Genomic DNA, 21,570 nt, shown 5'->3' on the forward strand with positions numbered 1-21,570 from the left:
GGAAGGAATCAATCCCCTCATTCAGGCCTGCGGTATTTCAATGCTTCTTCTGAACAAATGGCTTAAATCTATTTGTAGTCAAGTAGATCTGTCCTTACTTGAGCAGTTGTACTCTTGCTGTAAAGCCAGTAATATCCTGTAGTTCTGTACTACATTATTGTATCTGGGGATGGATATTGTGGGGAGAGGCCTTTTCCTTTTGATTTTTTCAGTGTGCTGTGTCCTGTGCGCTTTCCAATACCCAAGACTTCAGGAACTCTCCTAACTCATTGTATGTACAAGTTTCCTTGCGCATCGAGCTTCACGTAAGGTCACTAAATGTGTTCACATTTCTCTTAACATTCATTGTCTGGCTAAATACTTCCATTGCAAGTTCCTTTGCAATTAGTTGCTATGCCTTGTATTGACAATACAATGAGTGAACTATCTGTAAAGGATTTCTTTTTATTGCGTAATAAATGCATAGCTTGTTGTGATTGAATACAGTTCTGGTATGCATTTGTTCTTTTGGGGGCTTTTGTGGGGAGCTTTTCTTGTGCTTTTTCAGGTATGACTTGAGCTTGGATCTTGTAGAGCACGGATGTGACCTGGGCTCGAATGACATCCTTTTCAAAGTGGAAATTAAAGGCAGATAAGTTGAATCCATCAAATGTTGATGTTGGAAAGCAGAAAATGCTAAACCCTTGAGGGGTCTCTTATCTTGAATGGGCTCAACTGCCATCATTGCTCTTGATGTACTTGAAAGTAGAACTGGCACTGCTGTGCTTTCTTAACAAGTCTCTTGTGATAACTGGAAGATTTGATGGACCTTCATGTGTTCTAGTATCTGCAGTAAAGCATTTGGGTAAGGATAACAATAGTCAGTTCTACGATACTGTGAAGTGGGTGGGGGAACATAGGGGTGTCTTTTTGTCTGCCTCTCTGATTTTACAGAACTGCCTAAAGAAAGGAAGAAAGCAGTCTACCTAGGACAACACAGGAATCATCCTGCTCTTGAAATGCCTGTATTCAACCAGCGCAGTTTGAGCGATGGAGGCAGGTTGTTGTGACATTTTTAGCTTGGTTAGCCTTCAGCTACTAGCCCTTGCGCAACTGTGCAAGTGGCAGGTTGGTTACATAGTTTTCCAAAATCGTGCAAATGTGCGACAATTCGTTGAAATTTAAGTAGCTGAGGGAAGCTGTGCATGGTGCAGCTTTAATTAGACATGCAATGCAAATGTATTGCTTTAGACTCTATTGTGCATTGGTTTTGGTTGGGTGTATCCCTACACTTCTCTTCACAGAAATCAAAGTGCGAGACTGGTTCAAGCACAGGCGAAGTCCTATCGTGGAGCATTTAGTAAGAAGTTGATTTACAGTTTAAACTTTAATGTGATAGTCAAGAAAACAAAATCTTGGAACTGGCTTTATGTTAACCTGAAATCAGATAAAAACAATGCTTTACTAGCTTCTCTTTGGCCAGAAGGCCCTATTGCTTTGCATCAAAAACCATAAGATGAGTAGAACTCGAATCTTTGAGTATTGTGTGGTGGGTGTGTTGTGGATCACTCTTTGTTTCAGATCATTTTCGTCTGTCCGCTCCGATCTCTCCTGCCTCTGAATGCAAAGGCATCTGTGGAAGCTGTCAGCGAATATGAGTGTGGCCCCTGAATGACGTACCAAGCCCCTGTGCGCTTGAGCTTAACTCTCAACCCTTGACGCCCTTCGCAGAAGCCCTGCTGTGTTTGTGTGTGCGTGCCATTTTTTTCCTTTTCCCTTTGGTTTCTCAGGTCAAATTGCCTTAAATTTGTCTTTGTCATCTGGGATGGCCTAACCTGTGATGGAACACTGAGAATCCAGTCACATTAAGATCAAGAGCTGCAAGCTTGTCTCGCTAATACTGCATCACTTCAATGTCATGGGTGCAAAGTTAAGTAATTTTGGTTCCCTCGATTTTTCTTTAACATACCATGGCTTTAATGTGTAACTCTATGTTGCATGCAACATCAGCGCTGCATAACTTTTTTTTTTTTTTTCGTTGTACACACTGACAAACCCAAATTGCCGTCACTGCCGTAGTACTTGGTCAGGGGTTTCCTGGGGGGGCAAAACTCTTTCTTCTTTCAGTCCTCTCTTTCAGCTTAACTTGCTCCTGGGCCAGGAGACATAACCCTCTGCAAGGAATCATGGAATGTCTTGGTAAAGCCAGCTTCTAGGTTGCGGTCGTACGTGATTTGAAGGCTTATGCATCATGGGGGAAGAATAGCCGTGGTAAAATGTGCCTTTTGCGGTAAACATTAAGCTTAGGAGAATGGATAAGTATTGGAATTCATTTGGGGGTTAATATGGAAACGGGGTGGGTGGGGGGGTTTAAATTTTCTGTCTTCTTTCCATTACAGCCTTAGACATGTCCAGCCCACGAATCCTGAATTGCGAAGGAAAAATCTGCTTTGAGTGTCACCAGGGATGCTGGTATCGTGGCTTTAAAATGATTAAAGGATATCCGTCGCACATCCTGTGTCATTGTGGGGAATGCCGGGAAGTGGGGAAAATGGTTCTGTCTTCTAGTTACAGCCTCGTGGCCAAGAGATTTTCCCATGTGGTGGCAGGAGAAAATAGCAGCCAGGTCTTCTGGGGCTTTCTTTTCCTGGAGGAACAAACTTCCGTTTGTTCCTCCAGGTTTTGCTTTTGCCCTGTTACAGCAACAAAAAAGCAAAAGACTCTGGTGGTGGCACTCCTGACTTTGTCAGGACAGGGTTCAATTCCCTGCAGTGTCTTGCTTTTCCAGTTGGCTGCATCGAAACTTGTGCTTTATGGTTATGCTACAAGACAGACAATTGGTCTTTTCTGTGTTAGGTCAATTTGATCAGTACTCAAGTTTGCCTCTAGTCTTGCTGAACTAAAGCATTATTTTGAGTCTATTTTTAAGTCTATTTATACTTTATGCTGTCACATTTACACTAGTTTTCAGTACTTGATCTTGATCAAGTACTGTATACTTGAGTACTTGATCAATTATATGCAGTTATAAATGATAAATGATGGCTGTCAATAAAATCATTTGGATAAACTTCATGAATCTGTGCATTAATTTAAGTCAGATTAACAGGAACAGAAATATATTCACAAGTCTTTTGTTCTTTATGGACCAGATTTGGGCAACAGTGGGTAAGATGAATAAAGAAATGACGGATGGGGGTGTGTAGCCTGTGCATTAAATAATGATCTAAAATTGGCAAGAGTAGTTTTAAGTTCAGGAGTTGGTTCCTTTTAGAGGCAACTATGACAAGTAGTCCAATATTTGGCATTATGAGAAATGTTTAATCTCTGGGAAATTTGAATATTTAGTTACATTTTATTTAACCAATTAATTCTATGACCTGCCAGAGGTGCTGTTAATTGGAGGTTGTATTCCCCTGTATTGGCACCAGATGTGTTCTTGAGGGAGCACTTCACACTAGCTCCCAGGGTGCTGCATTGTGGCAGCTCACTGCTCCCCACCGGGCGTGAGTAAACGCAGAGAACACATTTTCCCACTGTGGGACAAATAAGGTGCAGAAGTCCAAGGAACAATTATTTAAATTACCAAACATACAACTGAGGCTTTGAGGAATATCTGAAGTCAATATAGATGTCAATTTTGAATGTGTAAAGAAGAAGATGTACTTTTTGGGGCAGCTGAAACTTGACTGCAGTCACCAAAATTAGACACGCTGCCTTCCCTGTCAATGAGGAAGTGACCACATGGAACTCGAGAGGCTCACAATCTGGGCAAAAGACCTTTTAAAAATGTTTTCTGACAAACAAGGCTTCATCTGAACAAAAACTGGTTGTTTCTTTGTTTGGTCTCACCAGGTTAATCCTGTTGCTTAAATCTACACTTAATAGCATTATACATTGACACATTTTGTATTGCCACATATTTAAACATCATTAATAATAATAATATATTTATAGGTGCCTTTCCCAATACTCAAGGACACTGGACAGAAAAAATGGCGAATATTACAATGAATCTGATTAATGATTTTTATTTTTTCATTTGTTCCCTCACTGACCTTTGACGGAACCAATGTTGAGAAGTAAAACTTCCACGGAGTCATTTGACATCCGTACCACTTGCAAGCTAGCATCAATTTGTCTTAGCTAGCGTCTGTTTTCGCTGTGTGTTTGATGAGTAGGGGAGGAAAGCAGAGATGTGGTCCTTTTTTGCCAGGGATCCCGTCAAGGACTTTGCTTATGAAATTCTACCAGACACCCAAGAAAAGTCTGGAATATGGAGTCTACATCGGGGAAAGCGAAAGGTATAAAGAGACATAACACTAACGATTAGCATTAGCTCACATCGGCCTGTCAGCTGATTAGCTGTCGTCAGGGTCCGCTTGTTTATACAGCCTTTACACACGGTGTCCGATATGATATTACCTTGCCAACATACCCCGTTTGTCAGTGTGTCTTTTCTTTAGCTCACAGAGTAAATGTTAATTCGACTTTAAATTCACGTGTTACTTTTAGCCAAAGAAGTAGAAGAAGGCTTTGTTCGCCCCGAGCGAGAGACACGTATTTCTCGCCACGTCACCAAATTTAAGCGCAGTTAATTGCCGTTATTGAAAATGTTCTACAAATAACACCTATAAATATTTTGTTCGTTGTCGCTGACAGCACCAACGACACAGAGCTTCGACTGTTATTGTAGAGAAGGCAACTCTATGCTGTCGGTGTCATCCTCATCAGTGCTGTAGCAAAATACTGCAAAACTAGTGTCCTGTTTCCGTCACCGTGAAACTGTCCATTAAAGTTTCTTAAGATTCATTAAGCTAAAACTGTATTTGCATTTTTTTTTTCAATTGACATGTCATGTACGTGGGTGTTTAACTGAACTCTTACTCGTCTCCTCAGTCTACTGGAGAGCCGGTGTCTGTGTTTGTGTACGAGGTAGCACAGGGAACGGAGCAGCAGACACAGCTGGCCAAGGCTGCCTTTAAGAGAATGAAGACCCTGCGTCACCCTAACATCCTGGCCTACGTCGATGGATTAGAGGTAATGCTTGAGTTCAGATTCAGTTCAGAAACCAGCATCATCTGTACTGTTTAGAAGAAACTGTTGTGGACTTTGTGCAGTGTAACCATTAATTAGCTGTGTGTCATCTCCACCATCTGCCTTTTTCTGCATGTTTACATTCAGACAGAGGTAAGTGTTACTACTACTAGTGTTGTTAATATTAGTCAGACGTTTATTATAGTATAATTACTGTAGATTCAGTAACTGATGGAGTAGGAGATTAACATTTTTGAACCGGGTGAGCATCTGTAACATGGCTTTTAAATCACAGATGTGAAGGAAAATGAGATCATATACACTATGGAAAACATAAGACTAAACTTATTTTATTTCATACTTACTGTAAATGAGAACTGTCTACATTTGTTTTTATAAAAAAAAATACTACATACATTTTAAATGTTTACAAAGACTCTTTCCTTGTGGTCCTTACAGACAGAGAAGAGCCTGTACTTGGTCACAGAGCAGGTGACTCCCCTTGCTGTTCATTTGAAAGCCAGGGCAGAGACTGGTGGCTCTGGAGAGCTAGAGATCTCATGGGGACTGCATCAGATAGTGGTAAGGAGCAGGCAGGGCACCATGTCATATTTTCCTCATTTGTTAATTATCCTTCAAAAGAACTTTCATGATGTTTAAACTGACTTCTTTTTGCTTGCTTCTACAGAAAGCTCTGAGTTTCCTGGTCAATGACTGCCACCTCCTCCATAATAACTTGGGTGTATGGGCTGTGTTTGTGGATCGAGCTGGTGAATGGAAGCTAGGAGGCCTTGACCATGTGGCCCCTGAGCAGGGTGACCCAAGCGGGGTCTCACTCCCTGCCCCCAAGGCTGTGTACCCAGACATGGAGAAATATGACCCACCAGAGACACCCAACAGCAGTGGAGAAAAATGGTAAGCGAAAACACACTGAGATGACCTGAATTTAGTGCTTATACAGATAAGATGAATCCCTTTTCACTTTCAGATTCACTTTCCCCTTTTTCTACAAGTTTCTTAATGAGATAATGTCACTTCAGCCATAAATTCTGGCTTGTTTCCAGATGCACTGAACTAACGTATGTAAATGTTCTAGGGCAGGGGAGGTGTGGCGGCTAGGCTGCCTGATTTGGGAGGTGTTTAACGGGCCGCTACCTCGCACTTCCTCCCTCCGTTCTCTGGGAAAGGTACGTTTGAGCAATATTGTCATTGTTCTGTGATTTACCTATACTTCAAATCTACTTCAAGTAGTTAACATTGAAATGGAGCAGGTCAATTCAGAAATTGGCAAGAAATATAAAAAATGTGAGTTGGTTCGATTTGCTCTAAAGATAAAACAACTTTATTTCCCTTCATGTCCTGTCTGTGCCAACAGATTCCCAAGGCTTTGGTTCCTCATTACTGTGAGCTGGTGGGTGCCAACGCCCGCGTCCGGCCCAACCCAGCTCGTTTTCTCCAGAACTGTAGAAGCCCTGAGGGATTCCTCAGCAACAGCTTTGTAGAAAGCAACCTTTTCCTAGAAGAGATACAGGTTTATACTTATTATGTTTGTACATGTTACATATGATTTCTAATTTAATCGATAATGTAACATTTTTCTTTACTGATTCTCTCCAGATCAAGGAGCCAGCAGAGAAGCAGCAGTTCTTTCAGGATCTGAGTGACCATCTGGACACCTTCCCTGAAGACTTCTGTAAACACAAGGTCCTGCCACAACTGCTCACCGCCTTTGAATTTGGAAATGCAGGTGCTGTCGTCCTCACGCCGCTCTTTAAGGTTAGTCCTTACCAATCTGGGTTATGTTCATATCTCTAAAGGAAACTGATGTAATACCACCTTGTTGATCATTTTTATTAAACCACTAATTTCATCTCACACTCTTATTAAAATTTTACATTTGACTATGCTTTTTTAATACTTCCTTTCTTTTATGCATGTGTTTGTCTGCCAGGTGGGAAAGTTTCTTTCAGCTGAAGAATACCAGCAGAAGATCATCCCTGTTATTGTGAAGATGTTTTCATCCACAGACCGAGCCATGAGGATACGACTGCTACAGCAGGTATGAGGCTAAAGTCATTCACTGGGTTTGTTTTAATTATTTAAAATTTACTTTATTATTTAATACTTTGCAACTAACAGTTTGCAACCAGGAAAAAGAGTTCAAAGTAGTTTGAAGTGATTTAGTTTTGTTTTATGATGAAACGTTTCTCCTTCCTTTCCATGTTTCTCTCAGATGGAGCAATTCATTCAATATCTGAATGAGGCAGCAGTCAACTCTCAGATTTTCCCTCATGTTGTTCATGGCTTCACAGATACCAACCCTGCTATCAGGGAACAGACCGTTAAGGTAGTTTTTAACCTTAGACCTTGACATAGACAAGGAGCTGCTATTACACATTGTATTGTATAACATCCTGCTGTAGCCACACCTGTTATGTTTGTCCTCTACAGTCTATGTTGTTGCTGGCTCCCAAACTGAATGAGAGCAACCTGAACCAGGAACTGATGCGTCACTTTGCCCGGCTGCAGGCTAGAGATGAACAAGGCCCGATAAGATGCAACACCACTGTGTGCCTGGGCAAGATCGCCTCCTACCTCAACGCTGGGGTAAGAGGCACTAACAAATGGTTAATGTTCAAAACATTTCAGGGATGTGCTTTAATGGAGAAGTTTTCTTTTACAGGCTCGACAGCGAGTCCTGATTTCTGCCTTTTCACGAGCTACTAAAGATCCCTTCCCAGCTTCTCGCTCTGCTGGTGTGTTGGGCTTTGCCGCTACACACAACTACTACAGCCTAACAGAGATTGCCGCCCGCATCCTGCCCACACTGTGTGCTCTTACTGTTGACGCTGATAAGAGCGTCAGGGATCAGGTAAAGTTGACTACAGGTTTCTCTGTGAACAGCAGATTTTTTGTAAGCAAAAATTATAAAAAAGTTTCCTTAATCCTGTAATATTAGTACTGAAATTTTTGTTTAGCCATCACTAAAAAATGTGATCTACTCAGTATGTATTTTTTTTTTATGTCTGTCAGACATTTAAAGCCATCAAGAGTTTCCTTTCTAAGCTGGAGACAGTATCAGAAGACCCCACCATGTTAACTGAAATTGGTGTGTAACAAGTAGCAAGTCCCTCCTACTCAATAACTAAAAAAATAATAATTATAAATATTTCCAGCTGACGTTTAGTTTTTTAAATCGAAGTCTTCCTCTGCTCCTACAGAGAAAGATGTAGGGTCATGTGCACAGCCTGCAGGTGCGTCTTCCAGTTGGGCCGGCTGGGCTGTGACGGGAATGTCCTCGCTAACGTCTAAGCTGATCCGCAATGCTCCAGGAACTGAGGGGGCTGCAGTAGCCGACGACGGCGGGTCTGCCGCCGCTAGTCCCACTGGTTCCACAGACACCACACCTGCACCAGGTATCGTCAAGCTAGTTGATACACTATAATGTAATATATTTGCAACTAACAACAAATTTATGCATAGGTTTATTTTCCCACCTATCTTACTTTACCTCTTAATTCTCTCTGTTGTGTCGCAGCTTCAGTAGATAGAACTCCACAAACGTCTCTGAGTCACCATCCTGCCAGTAGTCGTGCCAACCAGTCACAGACTCATGAAGTGACAGAAAATGACGATGAGGCAGTAGGAGAGCGGTGGGACGATGAGGAGGACTGGGGGAGTTTGGAGGTAGGATTTATCCAGTGTGGTCATGTTCATGTTAATAAATACCTGCAATTTCTACTCTCATAGTTAATGAATGCTTGTTTTCACTAAAGGAGCCAGAAAAAGGTCACGTTGAGGTAGATGACTGGAACACAGACTGGTCAGGAACGTCTTCATCCAGGAAGAAGGCCAGCAATAAAGGAGTGCGTTGCCAATAAAATTTTTAATGCTTCACAACACCACTAATATTATTGATTCGATGGTTTCTGTGTAATTTCAAATATCTAGGTGGGTTGGTCGTCCTCTTCCTCTATGGTGGTGAAGAAGCAGAGCTCTGACTGGAGCAGCTCTGGCTGGGATGCTGATGACAGTTGGTCCAACGAGAAGGAAGGACAGGGTCAAAGCTCCGCAGGCGAGGAAGGCTGGGGCAACGACTGGGGGGAGGAGGAGACGGACACAAGCGTGCTCAATAAGAATGTTCCATTGCCCGAAGGAGTGCGATTAACCAGCGAGTACAACTGGGACACCGCAGGGAAGGGAGGCAATCAGAACGATCTGTTTGCAAGTGTGTCGCAGAGAAACACGGCCGCGGCTTTACCCACGGTGAGAAACAGCTTTGATATATAAAAAAACAATGATTAAAATGCGTCAAATGAATATATTAATGGAAATATCAAATAAAATGTGAATGTGTTTACAATAAAATTCTTTTTTTTCTTCTTTGTTTTTTGACGATTTGAGTTTGTCGTAAATAGTATAATCGGTTTCTTCTCAGGGTGGAGATGGATGGACTGCTGAGGCGACAGGCGACTGGGGAGCTGAGGAGAGCTGGGAGTCGGTGGAGGGAAGCCAGGGTAAGTATCACAGCTGACCTCCGTTATCAGAAATAAGTCCCTGAAATGATGCTGGTCACACAGACACATCAGACACATCTGTGGACAGCTACAGTAAAAACCAGAGTAGACCATTTGCTTGAAGCCATTGGCTCAGTATTCAGCTCATCTATTGTACATCTGTGCTTCAGCCTTGTTGTCTTTTTTGCTGCCCAGGTCTCAGCAAGGCTGAGCTTTCCAAAAAGAAACGAGAGGAGCGAAGGAAAGAGCTGGAGGCCAAACGGGCGGAGCGCAAAGCTGTCAAAGGTCCACTGAAGCTGGGCGCACGCAAGCTAGACTAATGGGGATGCAAAAAGACAGACCGCAGTGGGGATGCTGATGGAGGGTTGACATTCCACAAATCAAAGGACCAATAAGTGTTGGCACAGGAGAATATACTGTAAACAATCACAATAAGGGTGGTGGCTCGGTGGTCGGGCAGAGGAACATGTTACTCCTCAGCTTTAAAGGAACTACAGACGCCTGATGTTGACATGAGACGAGACACTCCTTGGAGCAGAGGCACAATTGGATCAACATGAGTCTGCGGAGAGAGGCTGTGTATAAACCCCCATCTTGTGTAAATGACGTGAAGAAATGTGCGTTTAAAACAGGTAGAACTATATATAAGGGAACTTCAGAATTAAATATGTTTTAGTAGACACATGCACACAGTGGATATGAATGTTTTAGTTTAGCTATCGCAAATTTAAGATGTAAAATCACTCTGTGCATGCAGTTGTGTATATGTGTGGCCTAACAAAAGGCCTCATGTGTTGGACAATTTGCACATACAACAATGTGTTTACTGAACTGACCTGACAAACGATTCTGCTGGGTTTAGATCTGGAAATGGGACCGGTGCGCTGCAGATAGACGGAACAGATCAACTGTGATCGGGTCCTGATGGAGGTCACTTAGTGTTGTCTTCTTCGTTCTTTCCCTTTCATGAACTGTAGGAAATCCTGGAAGCCTGTGTCTTTCATTCTTACCTCTACTGTCATAAAGGTTTCAACAACATTTGAGAATCATTTTATAGCTATAGTCAGTGTCTGATGGGATTTGGGTAAAAGAGAAGTCTGCTCTTTTATTTGTGCCTTTATTTAACTGCTTTACATGAAATAATTTTGTTTCATGTTTTTTTTTTTGACTTTTTAGTCAAAAGTAATTGCAATGGCATTCTGGCAGTGTTGCTTCACAGAAATAAGGTCCTGTCTGGTAAGACGGCCTGTTTGTTGGTGATAATCAGTTCCTCTTGCTTTACACTGTGGACACCTGTTCCTGTCTCCTCACTTACAAATAAGCTATAAAACAAAAACATGATAAAGTTGTATGTGGTTCAATTAATGAATAATGACTAATGAATCATTAAAGTCTTAATTCTACTCTCTCCAACACCAGTTAGGGCAGATCTGCCTTCAGTGGAATCTCGACAGCTAGATTTCTTAAAAAGAGAAGTGCAAGTTAGAGATAAGGAGTTGATCAGTAGTAGAACACTGCTATGTGTTCAGGTCTGATACTATGCTGATGTATGACCTAAATATTTAATGTATGTACAAAAACACTATAACAGGTAAAGTAATAGATGATGAGGAAAGAACTAAATAGTGACTGATGTGGGATCGGAATTAAGATTTGTTTCCTATAACTCTATACAGTTAAACAAAAATATCAGTGAACTTCAAAACATTTAAATACATCTGATCACTTTGTTTGACTGTTAAGCCTTTGTTGCAAGACATGACACTTGGTAAAACATCTTGGTAGTTTTAATAATGACTTTATTTATCATTGCTGGTGGTCTGTTAATTAGGACCAGAGACCTCTGACTTCATTCACTTCTTCACTTCTTTGTTGCATCATGTAGTGCAGATATGGTTTTGATCAAAATGTCTGCTGGTTTATTCCCCTTCAGAGATTAGAGAAAGTGTTGGTGATTAGCGACATCATGAACAGACATTGAGGAAGGAATCTGAATGTTTCTCAGTGGCTAATAGAAGGTGTGAAATGAGAGGACAAAGTAGGACAAGGCGTTGACCTACCTGCTGGGACTCCGCTTTGCCGTAGCGCATTTCTGTAGCAAAGTGCTCACAGTTCTTTTGAATGACTGTGTACGGGCTCTCCTCACCGATCCGAGCACAGGCTTTTCTCACAATATCTTTACCCGGCCGGGGTTTATACTTGTGATCCAGAATGTTGTTGACTCTCCATCGACTGGTTCCGACCACGTCCATCAGTTTTTCTTTTTTCACCAAACCCTTGTCAGCAAAAACAAGCAGCCCACCTGTTTCATCTGCTGCTGAGACCAACCAGCAAATAAAAAAACAGACACTAAGTCAAGTGGGGTTCAGGATCTAAACAGTGCTGCTTATGTGTTTTATTAAAAGGTGACGTTGGTCACTAAGATAACAGGACGTCATCAACAGCACAGAACTCACACTCTGCGATGAAGTGAACGACAAAGTCATCACCAATGTAAACAGCCCAGTGCTGATAGAGGGGTCGGAACATTTCAATCAAGTCCCCCGGCTCTGGGTTCCTATTATCCTTCACTTCCTGTAAAACAGACAAAACTCAGGACAAATCCCTGCTGTTTGTCTGATAAGTGATAGATGTCTCACCTTTGAGGCCATTCCTGCTTTTCTTCCTGGAACAGATCCTTAACAACTGCAACAAACAAGCGTGTCATCACATACGAACACTTTACATGATAGCATTGTCTTATTCTGTTTGTACTTTGCTCAGCATAATTTTTGTAGCTTTCTTTGCTTGTAATTGTTCAAAACGTAATCTGTTCTGAGAATATAAGCCTTTCTTTAAAACAGAAAAGTTAGGAAACTATTTTTAACCATTTTAAATATCATTTTAAATTCCTGGACTACCCCTGGAGCCTGGACTGTTAGGCACAACACTGTCTCTACATGGACCATAGAAGTTTGACCTACCTGCTGTAAAACAGCTCAGCAATGAAGCACCTGCAACTTTTAAACAGGTCCCCGACAACCAGCGCATTGGCTTAATCAACAATGACGTCAACACTGGGGCCTTTTGCCTATTACTCTGGAAACTAATGATATGAGGTGAATGTGAACCAACAGACTTCATGTTCAGATAGAGTGTGATGTGCTGATAGAGGAGAGGGTGGATTTCTATCCAAGTGTTGGTTCAGAGGAACCAGGGTGGCAACAGACTTAATTACTGGTGAAGTATGACATCACCTTTAACTTGAGTGCTGCACAAAACCACATACCTGACTTGAATTTATCCTTGATTTGGTTGCACAAAATCAACGATCAATGAAGAGAGATGAAGAGTTGTCCTGTGATTATCCACTTTTCTAGGATTAATTAAGTCAGGATGCTGCACTTATACTGGTTATCCTACATCTCTTTTGTGAAACCCGCTTCTGGGCAGAGCTGCCTTCAATGGAAAGATGGCTAGATGCCTTAAGTAGAGAAGTGCAGTTCAGAGATAAGGAATTGCTCAGTAGTGAGTTTCCAAGACTGGTCTGATCTGTAAACTAGAGAAAAACTAAAGAGCAATATGAAATGTGACACTGAACAGATGAAGTAATGGGCAATGAAAGGATGAATTAGTAAATAGAAAAACAAAAGTAGTACAATGTAGATTAGGTTGAGTGCAGCGGCAAAGCAGCTTATTTTCATAAACAAAAAGTGACACTGAACCTGCCACAACCACACGCTGCTCTCATTTCAAAGCTAATTATATTCAACATAAGCCAGAAGCAACCTTTGTATTTTATTAGGAATACTAATAGTCAACAGTTTAATGCAAGACTTTCACAATAGGGTGACAATTCACAAAGATTCAGATAAATGATCTTTATTGTAAATATTTTCAAACAGTTAAATATTATTTATTTTACATTGTGACAACTATGAAAACAACATAATAAACCTTTTAAATTACAAAGTAATTTACATTTAATCTATATATAATTTCGAAATCTCTCTTGTAACTAAAATTACTTTTAGTTTTAAATATCATAAAACCTCATCCTTATAAATCCAAACTCCTCAGGGAACTTCAAACCTTCTTGTTTTAGTAAGTTTTTCCCATGCAGCTTAATCATTGTTGTGCTTCTGTGTGCAGAAATGTTGACATCGGACCTCAAACTTAAACCAACCGGCTTTAACTCTGCATCAAACCAAAGAGAATGAGGGACAGATAAAGGCCAGTTCAGTAAACAAAGGCAGGAATTAACCAGGGTTCCCGTTTAATCATTGGCGTTTGTGTGAAATTAGGCAGTGTTACTTGAGTTGATCAGTGTGACTTAGGCCTTGCTGGTGACTAAACAGGTGACCTGTCACTTCAATGCTTGTTCCTGTTTTCCTTCTTGCTGCCTCCGAACAGAGCTCCTGCCAGGGCAACGATTCCCAGACCGACCACAGCCGCTACGCCCACGGCCACGGCGGTCTCTCCTGCTTTACGCACCTGCAGAGGGACACCAAATGTACACAGTCAAATATTACATTTGCAAAGTACACCACTGGACCTCTGTTTTTATTTGAATTTCCAATACATGACTGGATTATAGACGGACTGTGCAAACACTGCTGTCCTCTTTTTTATCTCTCAGTGGTTTTATGGGAGTGGCAGCATTGGGTGTAAAGCAGTAAACAGCCTGGGCTCCTTCTAGAAGCTCAAAGTTTCATTTCACCATCAGAGTCATTTTCACTTTCACATTATTTCATAATCCAGTCTGTACTTTTCTTCCCCCACTGCAGTGGTGACACAGCAAAGAATGTGTCAGAGCTGTGTTTTGGGAGTCATTCAGCTCCATGCGCATCCATGATTCAAGGCTCCTGCAGGAGGACGTGCTGACGTACCTGCCGGGACTCGGCTTTGCCGTAGCGCAGCTCGTTAGCAAAGTGCTCACAGTTCCCCCTGAAGAGACAGTACGGCAGCTCCTCGCCCACCAGCCCACAGGCCTCCTTCACTATGGCACGAGCTGGGCGAGGCTCATACTTTTCATCCAGGCCGTTGTTGATTGTCCATCGGTTGGTTCCGACCACATCCCACAGTTCCTCTTTCTTCACCATAGCCTTCTCGGTTATGACAGACATCATACTGTTGACACCTGCTTCTGGGACCTCAGCTACAATTAAAAGCAAAAAGAGACGTCACACAAGGCTCAAGATCTAATTAAAGCACATGTTCTGTCTTTTTAAAAGCACTGATCAAACCTGACTTTCTGGACGAATGTGCCTTTTGAACTTGCAATACTTTGTGTAAAGACAATTGAAGGAACTCACAGGGTGGTGCCAAGTGAACAATGAAGCCATCACCAACGTAAACAGCCCAGTGTTGATAGGAGCCACGGAAGATTTCTATCAAGTCGCCAGGCATTGGTTTCTCATCGTACTTGGTTTGAAGGACACAAAACATTGGCAGCAGACTTCTTTTAAACAAATAGGACTGTACATTTAACCTGACTGACCTAATCTAGGTTAAACAAAGACTACATGTCACTTTTAGACTTAAGTAAATAATATGAAGGGCGTGATAAACTCTACTAAGTACCATAAATAGCGAAGCAAACACAATTAATAATTTTGAAAAAAGACCAAACAGACTATTTTTGTGTACAATATTATGATTAAGAGATAATCTTCTCACCAAAGTCGGGGCCATGACGTTTGACCTTAGCACCTGCAAGAACAAATCATTAATATTATGTTATTCAAACACAGATAGATGCACTTTGTCACAGTCTCAGTATCTGTCTGTTTGCAGAGGGCGGTGCAGGGGATGAAGAAGTGTGTGGCGCACTACAATTACACAGAGATGCCCGTTATTATTATTATTATTATTATTGTTGTTGTTATTATATATAGAGCAACTTCAGTAGACCGCGGTAACAGCGGGACTCGATTTATAATTTACATAATAATCCGACCATTCGGACTCAATGTGCTCGAAGGCTAGTTCTTAGCTTAACACTAGTGTTTATGTCGTAGAAAGGCACCAACCCGCGCGCACACACGCGTGTCCACATTTTAGCTGTACATCACTGAGCCACGAAAACGCTCCTCGACATTTATAACGTAGATAATTGGACGGGATGTTTTCTTACCTTCAGGGTAATGTGGCGTCAATATCACTGACGACACGAAAGCTCAGCGGTGAAAGATCAGCTGGTTGTTGCTCCGTTTGCCCGAACCTTCACAATAAAAGCATTTCATATGGTAACAAATGGGACGACGGCAACGACAATACTCTTCTTCTTCTTGTTCTTTTTGTTCTGATTAAGCAGATGCTCTTAAGCCACTTCTGTGGTCAAGTTTATTTTATATTTATATTGCAAACCCAACAAATCTGTCGGCCCGATCCTAAAACAAAACTCTGGCTGAAGGATTGTAGACTAGCTAATGGAGTTTGTTGAATTACTGAATACTGAATACTTATTTAATGGATTTTATTATCATGCTTTTAAGGGAGGTTACTCATAATTTTAATAATATTCCTAATTACTCATATTTTAAATAATATTCCTAATATTTGAAGTCTGTTCCAAATAAATAGTTTTAATATTTGCAGTATAGATATAATTATTTTACAATTTTACAACTTGATTTAAGTAATAGGTAGAATCACCATGTGGTGCTTTTCTGCTAACTAAAAAGTCACTTTGTGAAAAAGAAAATGGAACTCAGCATTTAAACTGTGAACATTTTAAAATTTGGGGAAAAGACATTTATGATGAATACAATAATGTAAAATACTGCTCACATATAGCTCAAATACACCATTTTCTATTTATTGGGTTATTCAAAGAACATAGACTCGAATTTGAAGTCGTAGTACTTAGAATGCCTAGAATTAATACCTAGAATTCTACTTCAATATCGACATTGTTCCATTTCTGTACAGCCTTGTCAGAATAAAACTGCAATATGGGTATGTGTATTTTACTGACCATGGCCTGGCATCTTCATGTGTCCAGCTAATACTAATACTACTAATAATAATATATTACAGGTCTATATTTAAACACTGACAACTTCTTTATAAATATAAATATGTGAATATACGCACACAGGCACCAGCCACTAGATGTCGCCAGTGACGTCAGGTCTCTATATGTTTTTTTCCTCTATCACCGAGGAAGACTGAGCGACTTCCGGTTTCGGGGCGCCCTTTCCTTGTGCACTAGTCGCCAAATTGGACAGAGAGAATAACAAAAAGCTGGTGTAGTGGTTTACGTCGAAGCCCCGCAACCAAGAGGTGGGATTGATGCCGCTTTAACAGTAAAAGACCAAGAAATGTCTGCAGTGTTCGATGGGAGTCCGCTAAAAGCGATGCAGACCTCACACACTCACGCCCCGCAGATTGCCCTGAGGTGAGTGGGGGAGCTGACAGAACGAGCGCATTTACACCATGAAGTCAGCTCAGGACAGGCTTTATCTGTTGTTTTTATTATCACACGATTATTTGTTTTTATTGCTGTCGCGTTAACTTACTTTTCAGTTTAGTCATGATAAACCATCAAACAAAATAGTCATAAGTTGCTTAAATGAATAGTATTTTATTTTTTAACAACAACTCTGCTCATATGTTATGGTTTTATAGATGTGAATATTTTACGCTTTTTGTGTTATCTTTGTATTTATACTTTGACTTTTTAATACCTGATCAATAAAATGAAAGTTAATGCATATTTTGTCCACAAACATATAAAACTGACAATTTGACTAATTGATTAATTGACTTATACCATTTTCACTGTTGTTGTTCAGTGCTCAGGAACTGTCCCAGGAGATCAAGTCCTTTATCAGCGGTGTTGACACTGTACAGGGCCGGAAGCTTAATGTCCGGGAACATGCCCGCTGTGCTGTGCGACTGCTGCGCTCCGTCCCGGCCTGTCGAGGGGCTGTCCTGGAGCATCTCAGAGGCGTGTATGATGAGCATGTCTCTGCTTTCCTCCACAACCTGGAGACCGAGGTGGATTCCAGCTCTGGGGTCAGCTCCAACCTGGAGGACATCATACAGGTGTGAATATATCAAATACATCAAATATTTAAGAATTGTAAAGTGACAGGAATATTATATTTATTCAGGACATGAACACTGGTTATCAAAAACAAGTATTTTGTATAATTAGTTAATCATAGACTTATTCTATTTACATAGTTGATGGTGATCAGACTTTACTTTCCTCTTTCAAACTAAACCCTCATAAAACCTCACTTTAACATAACTCAAACTTCTCAGTTGGAGGATTTCCTGTTTTTTCTATGATCATTTGAGTTTTACTTTATTATTATTATTATTATTATTTTGTGATTGTTTTCCGGCTGCATTCGATGTATGACACTTCAACAACAACCTGACAACAAACTGGAAACGGGTCTTTATTTTCTTGTTGATCTTTGTTTTTTTGAAGGAAGTTCATGGCGTGTTGTCAGAGTTCATCCGCCTCAATCCACGGGCCTGGGCTCCTCTGGTATCTGCCTGGGCTGTGGACTTGTTGGGCCAATTAAGCAGCAAGCATGCCAGGGTGGCCCCCCACTCATCCAGCCTTAACGAACTGCTCCAACTCTGGATGTCTTGTGCTGCCACTCGGTCCCTGATGGAGGCTTACTCCCAGTGTTTGGCTGCAATGCTGGCCTGGTGTCCTGACGCATGTGTGGATGCATTGTTAGATACCTCAGTTCAGCACTCCCCACATTTTGACTGGGTGGTGGCTCACATCGGCTCTGCCTTTCCTGGAACTATCATCAGCCGAGTTTTGGCATGTGGACTTAAGGATTTCTGCTCTCATGGTGCTAAGGACCAAGGGCTTGTGGTTGGAGTAGATAAAGGCAGCAGAGTGCCCAAGATCGGCTCAGTAGTTGGAATTCTTGGACACCTTGCAGGTCACCACTCTGACAGCATCAGGAAGGAGCTGTTGCGGATGTTCCAGGAAAGCCTGACTCCATCAAGTCCTCTGTCTCCCACTCCCTCGTCAACATCTTGGGAGAGTTCACCCCTACTCCGTCGGGCTGCGGTACCATTTTTGCTACAACTGGCTGCGATGTCTCCCAACCTCTTTGGTGCTGTATCTGCAGAACTGGTCGAGCTATTACGCCCCCCTGTTCTGCTCCAGCTACAGGGTCTGCTGCAGGGCCTCCCCAGAGAGGAACTGGACAACATGCTGGGTTTGGCAGTCCACCTTATTAGCCAAAGTCCAACAGGGGGAGCCCGGGTCCTCCGTTTTCTAGCAGACACAGCAACCCCAGCCTCAGTCATCATCTCTGGCCCTACACTTTCACCTCACGAAGGAGTCAGAGAAGGCTGTGACCGCCTCCTTCAGACGCTTCTTTTGCATCTACACAAGCTGGTCTTCAATCGCTCAGATGGAGTTGAGGGAAACCCCCTTAACTCTGCTTCCTCACAGCCCCAGAGGACCATACCCTTCTTAGAAGAGCTGCAGTCCCATGTTGCTGAGCTCTGTGCTGAGACATTACGACTAGAGAGGAAACGACACCTCTGGTTGCACCAGTTGCTGTGTCTGCTGTCTGTTTACGGAGGTCCTAGTGTGGCCACTGAGACCCTCTGCCAGCTACTCACCCAGGCCCGGAACCCAGAAGAGTTGGCTCTGGCCTGGCAGCTCCACACTACTCTGTCTTCTAGCATGGCTGGACTCATCCCTGCCGCTATAGCTCGCTGCGTGGCCCAGATACATACACACACACTGGGACCCCGGCAGCTGAGGCAGCTGCTGCTTAACCTAGCTGCAGCCATCCAGAGTCAGGATGAAGAGAGAAGAGGAGCGGCTGGCGCCCAGTCCACCATGGCAGTCCAGGTGGGCTCATCCGTCTCGGGACACCTCCATGATTTTGTCCCCCTCCTTCTCCACGGTGACCCAGCTGTATCTCATGCTGCAGTGCGCCTTCTGTCCTGTAGCCCACTACCTCGCACTTCCTCCCCAGCACACCTGCTGCTGCTTTCGCGTGTAGCTGTTACCCATTTTTTCCTGGTGTTGCGGAGGAGAGGAGAAGGGGGCAAGGTGGGGAGAGATGGGGGGCAGGCAAATGAGGCAGTGAACTGTTCAGTCCTGCTGCTGTCTCGTTTCGCAGCTTATTCCCCCCTCACTCTAAAAGCAGTACTTCAGCAGTTGGTCGAGGGGGCTCTGCATAAGGGCAACACTGACCTGTTCGGTGGACAGATTGTAGATACTTCTGGTGCTCCTGTTCCTGCCTCTACGCCATCGTCTGACCTTGGAGCCTCCCTGCTTGATATCAACTGCCGATTTGGTACCACTGTCAACTTTTCTGGCAGTGTGTGGTCTGTATTTCATGCTGGGGTGATTGGCAAGGGGCTGAAGGCTCGCACTATCACACAGCTCCCTGACCCCTCTGGAGTCATACAGGTGAGTCTATCAAATTGAGCACAGTTCTCAATAAACAGCATTGACATAGCATTTGACAGGGGAAAAAGTTTTTAGTGAATGTGGGTGGAAAATTAAGTAAATTCTGAATGTTGCCAATGAAATAAACCTGAAAATGTGTTCCCATCACATTCTTCTGTCTGCAGAACATCCAGACTCTGCTTTCTGTGATAGTCCAGTGTTGCAGCTCCTCTGGTTTCAACGGCTCTCGACCACCATCTGATCCAGACGAACCTGCACCCATCAATGCTGAAGCAGCCAAGGTTGTTGCGGTCACAATGGTGGAAAATGTCTGTCCGGATGTGGCCAATGGGGAGCTGTCCTGGCCCCCAGAAGAGCACGCCCGCACCACCGTGGAGCGAGACATCCACATTCGACGTTGCTTTGAGGCCCACCCGGTGCTCTTTCCTTTGCTTCAGCTGGTGGCAGCCGGACGGCCGGCTCTCTGCTACTGCTCAGCTGTTCTCAGAGGCCTCCTGGCCACTCTGCTGGCTCACTGGGAGGCATCCCGTGAAGCATCATCCACAGACTCCCCATGGCACCTCCAGGTCTCCTGCCTCCTGGTGTCCTGCATGGGAGAGGGTCAGCTCCTACCTCCTGTCCTGGCCAATGTCCACGAAGCCTTCCCTCACCTTAGTCCCTTCGAGGTGAGGCTGCTGCTTCTGGCTGTGTGGGAGTATGTGAGGGGCAATGGGCCCATGCCCCAGAAGTTTGTCTTCAGTTCAGAGAAGGGCCTGTTCTGCAGGGATTTCTCACGTGATGGTGATGTGGCAAGATATGTGGCACCAATTCACAGCGTCCTTCATAAAAATATTGATAGACTGGGACACTTGTGTTGGAGGTTCCAGCTTTAAACTGTGTGCACCATTTGACAAAGTAAACAGTCTACTAAATGGACTTCAGCGTTGTACTGCTCTAATAATGGACAGACGAACAATATTGTATGTTTATGTACATTTTGTACTATTTTTACACTTGATGTGTTTCTGAGTAGTTGTTTTTGTGAAAAAGACAAGCGGACAAAAGAAGGGGCTCTTCAGTACAATATTTGAATTTCCTGGTTAATTCGTTCAAACAAACACAGCCTTTGTGTTATTTCAGTTAGAAAACATGGCTCTTTCAAGGCATTTATATATTCTGATATTTTCATGCTCTAAATAGAAACCTGTTTCTTTTACTTTGTGTACTTGTTCTTTCAACCACTTTACAAAATAAATCAATGAATATTGTTGTCGCTATGTGTTGTCATAGAACTACATTATTATACACAATACAAAACTAGATTCCCAAAAACAATTAATGTATGTCTTATAGATCGACAAATCTTTGGTTTTGATTACAAACTAAATTATTTTAATGCCTAAAGTTTCAGTAATTCTCAAAAAAAATGTTTTGTGTTTTTGTGTAAGTAATGTGCAAACTTGATATAAAAAGGAATCTACAGATTTGATTATAATCCACCCCCTCCAAAAATTAAATCTAAACATCTAGACAGAGCACTGACGTTGCATTCGAATGTCAACATGTTTCCACTACGTGTGAACGAAACCGGTTCAAACCGTGGGATAAACGGTTAAAAACCGGACCTAGTGTGTGGACTTCAGTGACTGGAGCCTGGAGATGACG

General features: G+C 42.5%; 4 protein-coding genes across 6 annotated transcripts; 2 read left to right on the top strand and 2 right to left on the bottom strand.

Moving 5' to 3' along the window:
• Window positions 1–4,076: 4,076 nt before the first annotated feature.
• scyl1 (SCY1-like, kinase-like 1) lies at window positions 4,077–10,905 on the top strand. The gene is made up of 18 exons (XM_029166090.3): window positions 4,077–4,283; window positions 4,879–5,019; window positions 5,476–5,598; window positions 5,705–5,931; window positions 6,113–6,203; window positions 6,392–6,547; window positions 6,634–6,792; window positions 6,968–7,075; window positions 7,250–7,363; window positions 7,468–7,623; window positions 7,700–7,888; window positions 8,050–8,125; window positions 8,238–8,432; window positions 8,555–8,703; window positions 8,793–8,882; window positions 8,968–9,282; window positions 9,455–9,533; window positions 9,729–10,905. Exons 1-18 carry the CDS (start codon window positions 4,176–4,178, stop codon window positions 9,851–9,853), a joined length of 2,601 nt encoding a protein of 866 aa, XP_029021923.1. The 5' UTR covers window positions 4,077–4,175; the 3' UTR covers window positions 9,854–10,905.
• Window positions 10,906–11,315: 410 nt separating this feature from the next.
• LOC114865068 (phospholipase A and acyltransferase 4-like) lies at window positions 11,316–12,591 on the bottom strand. 3 transcript variants are annotated; one of them, XM_029166092.2, is made up of 5 exons: window positions 12,497–12,591; window positions 12,173–12,218; window positions 11,990–12,107; window positions 11,594–11,850; window positions 11,316–11,460 (listed from the first exon to the last, which is right to left on the bottom strand). In XM_029166092.2, the coding sequence occupies exons 2-5, from the start codon at window positions 12,182–12,184 to the stop codon at window positions 11,395–11,397; spliced, it is 453 nt and encodes a 150-aa protein (XP_029021925.1). In that variant the 5' UTR covers window positions 12,185–12,218; window positions 12,497–12,591; the 3' UTR covers window positions 11,316–11,394. The 3 variants fall into 3 exon arrangements, with proteins under 3 accessions (XP_029021925.1, XP_040928487.1, XP_029021926.1); XM_041072553.2 differs by lacking the exon at window positions 12,497–12,591 and having other exon boundaries at window positions 12,173–12,483; XM_029166093.2 differs by lacking the exon at window positions 12,497–12,591 and having other exon boundaries at window positions 11,594–11,847; window positions 12,173–12,475.
• A 787-nt stretch (window positions 12,592–13,378) lies between these two features.
• Window positions 13,379–15,774, bottom strand: LOC114865067 (phospholipase A and acyltransferase 3-like). Its single transcript, XM_029166091.3, has 5 exons — window positions 15,649–15,774; window positions 15,192–15,224; window positions 14,828–14,936; window positions 14,402–14,670; window positions 13,379–14,006 (listed from the first exon to the last, which is right to left on the bottom strand). Exons 2-5 carry the CDS (start codon window positions 15,204–15,206, stop codon window positions 13,884–13,886), a joined length of 516 nt encoding a protein of 171 aa, XP_029021924.1. The 5' UTR covers window positions 15,207–15,224; window positions 15,649–15,774; the 3' UTR covers window positions 13,379–13,883.
• Window positions 15,775–16,670: 896 nt separating this feature from the next.
• On the top strand, window positions 16,671–21,182 carry ints5 (integrator complex subunit 5). The gene is made up of 4 exons (XM_029165752.3): window positions 16,671–16,914; window positions 17,312–17,564; window positions 17,959–19,926; window positions 20,091–21,182. Exons 1-4 carry the CDS (start codon window positions 16,838–16,840, stop codon window positions 20,796–20,798), a joined length of 3,006 nt encoding a protein of 1,001 aa, XP_029021585.1. The 5' UTR covers window positions 16,671–16,837; the 3' UTR covers window positions 20,799–21,182.
• Window positions 21,183–21,570: the final 388 nt, after the last annotated feature.

The sequence above is a fragment of the Betta splendens genome, chromosome 10 (assembly GCF_900634795.4).
Source record: "Betta splendens chromosome 10, fBetSpl5.4, whole genome shotgun sequence".
Classification (NCBI taxonomy): Eukaryota; Metazoa; Chordata; class Actinopteri; order Anabantiformes; family Osphronemidae; genus Betta; species Betta splendens.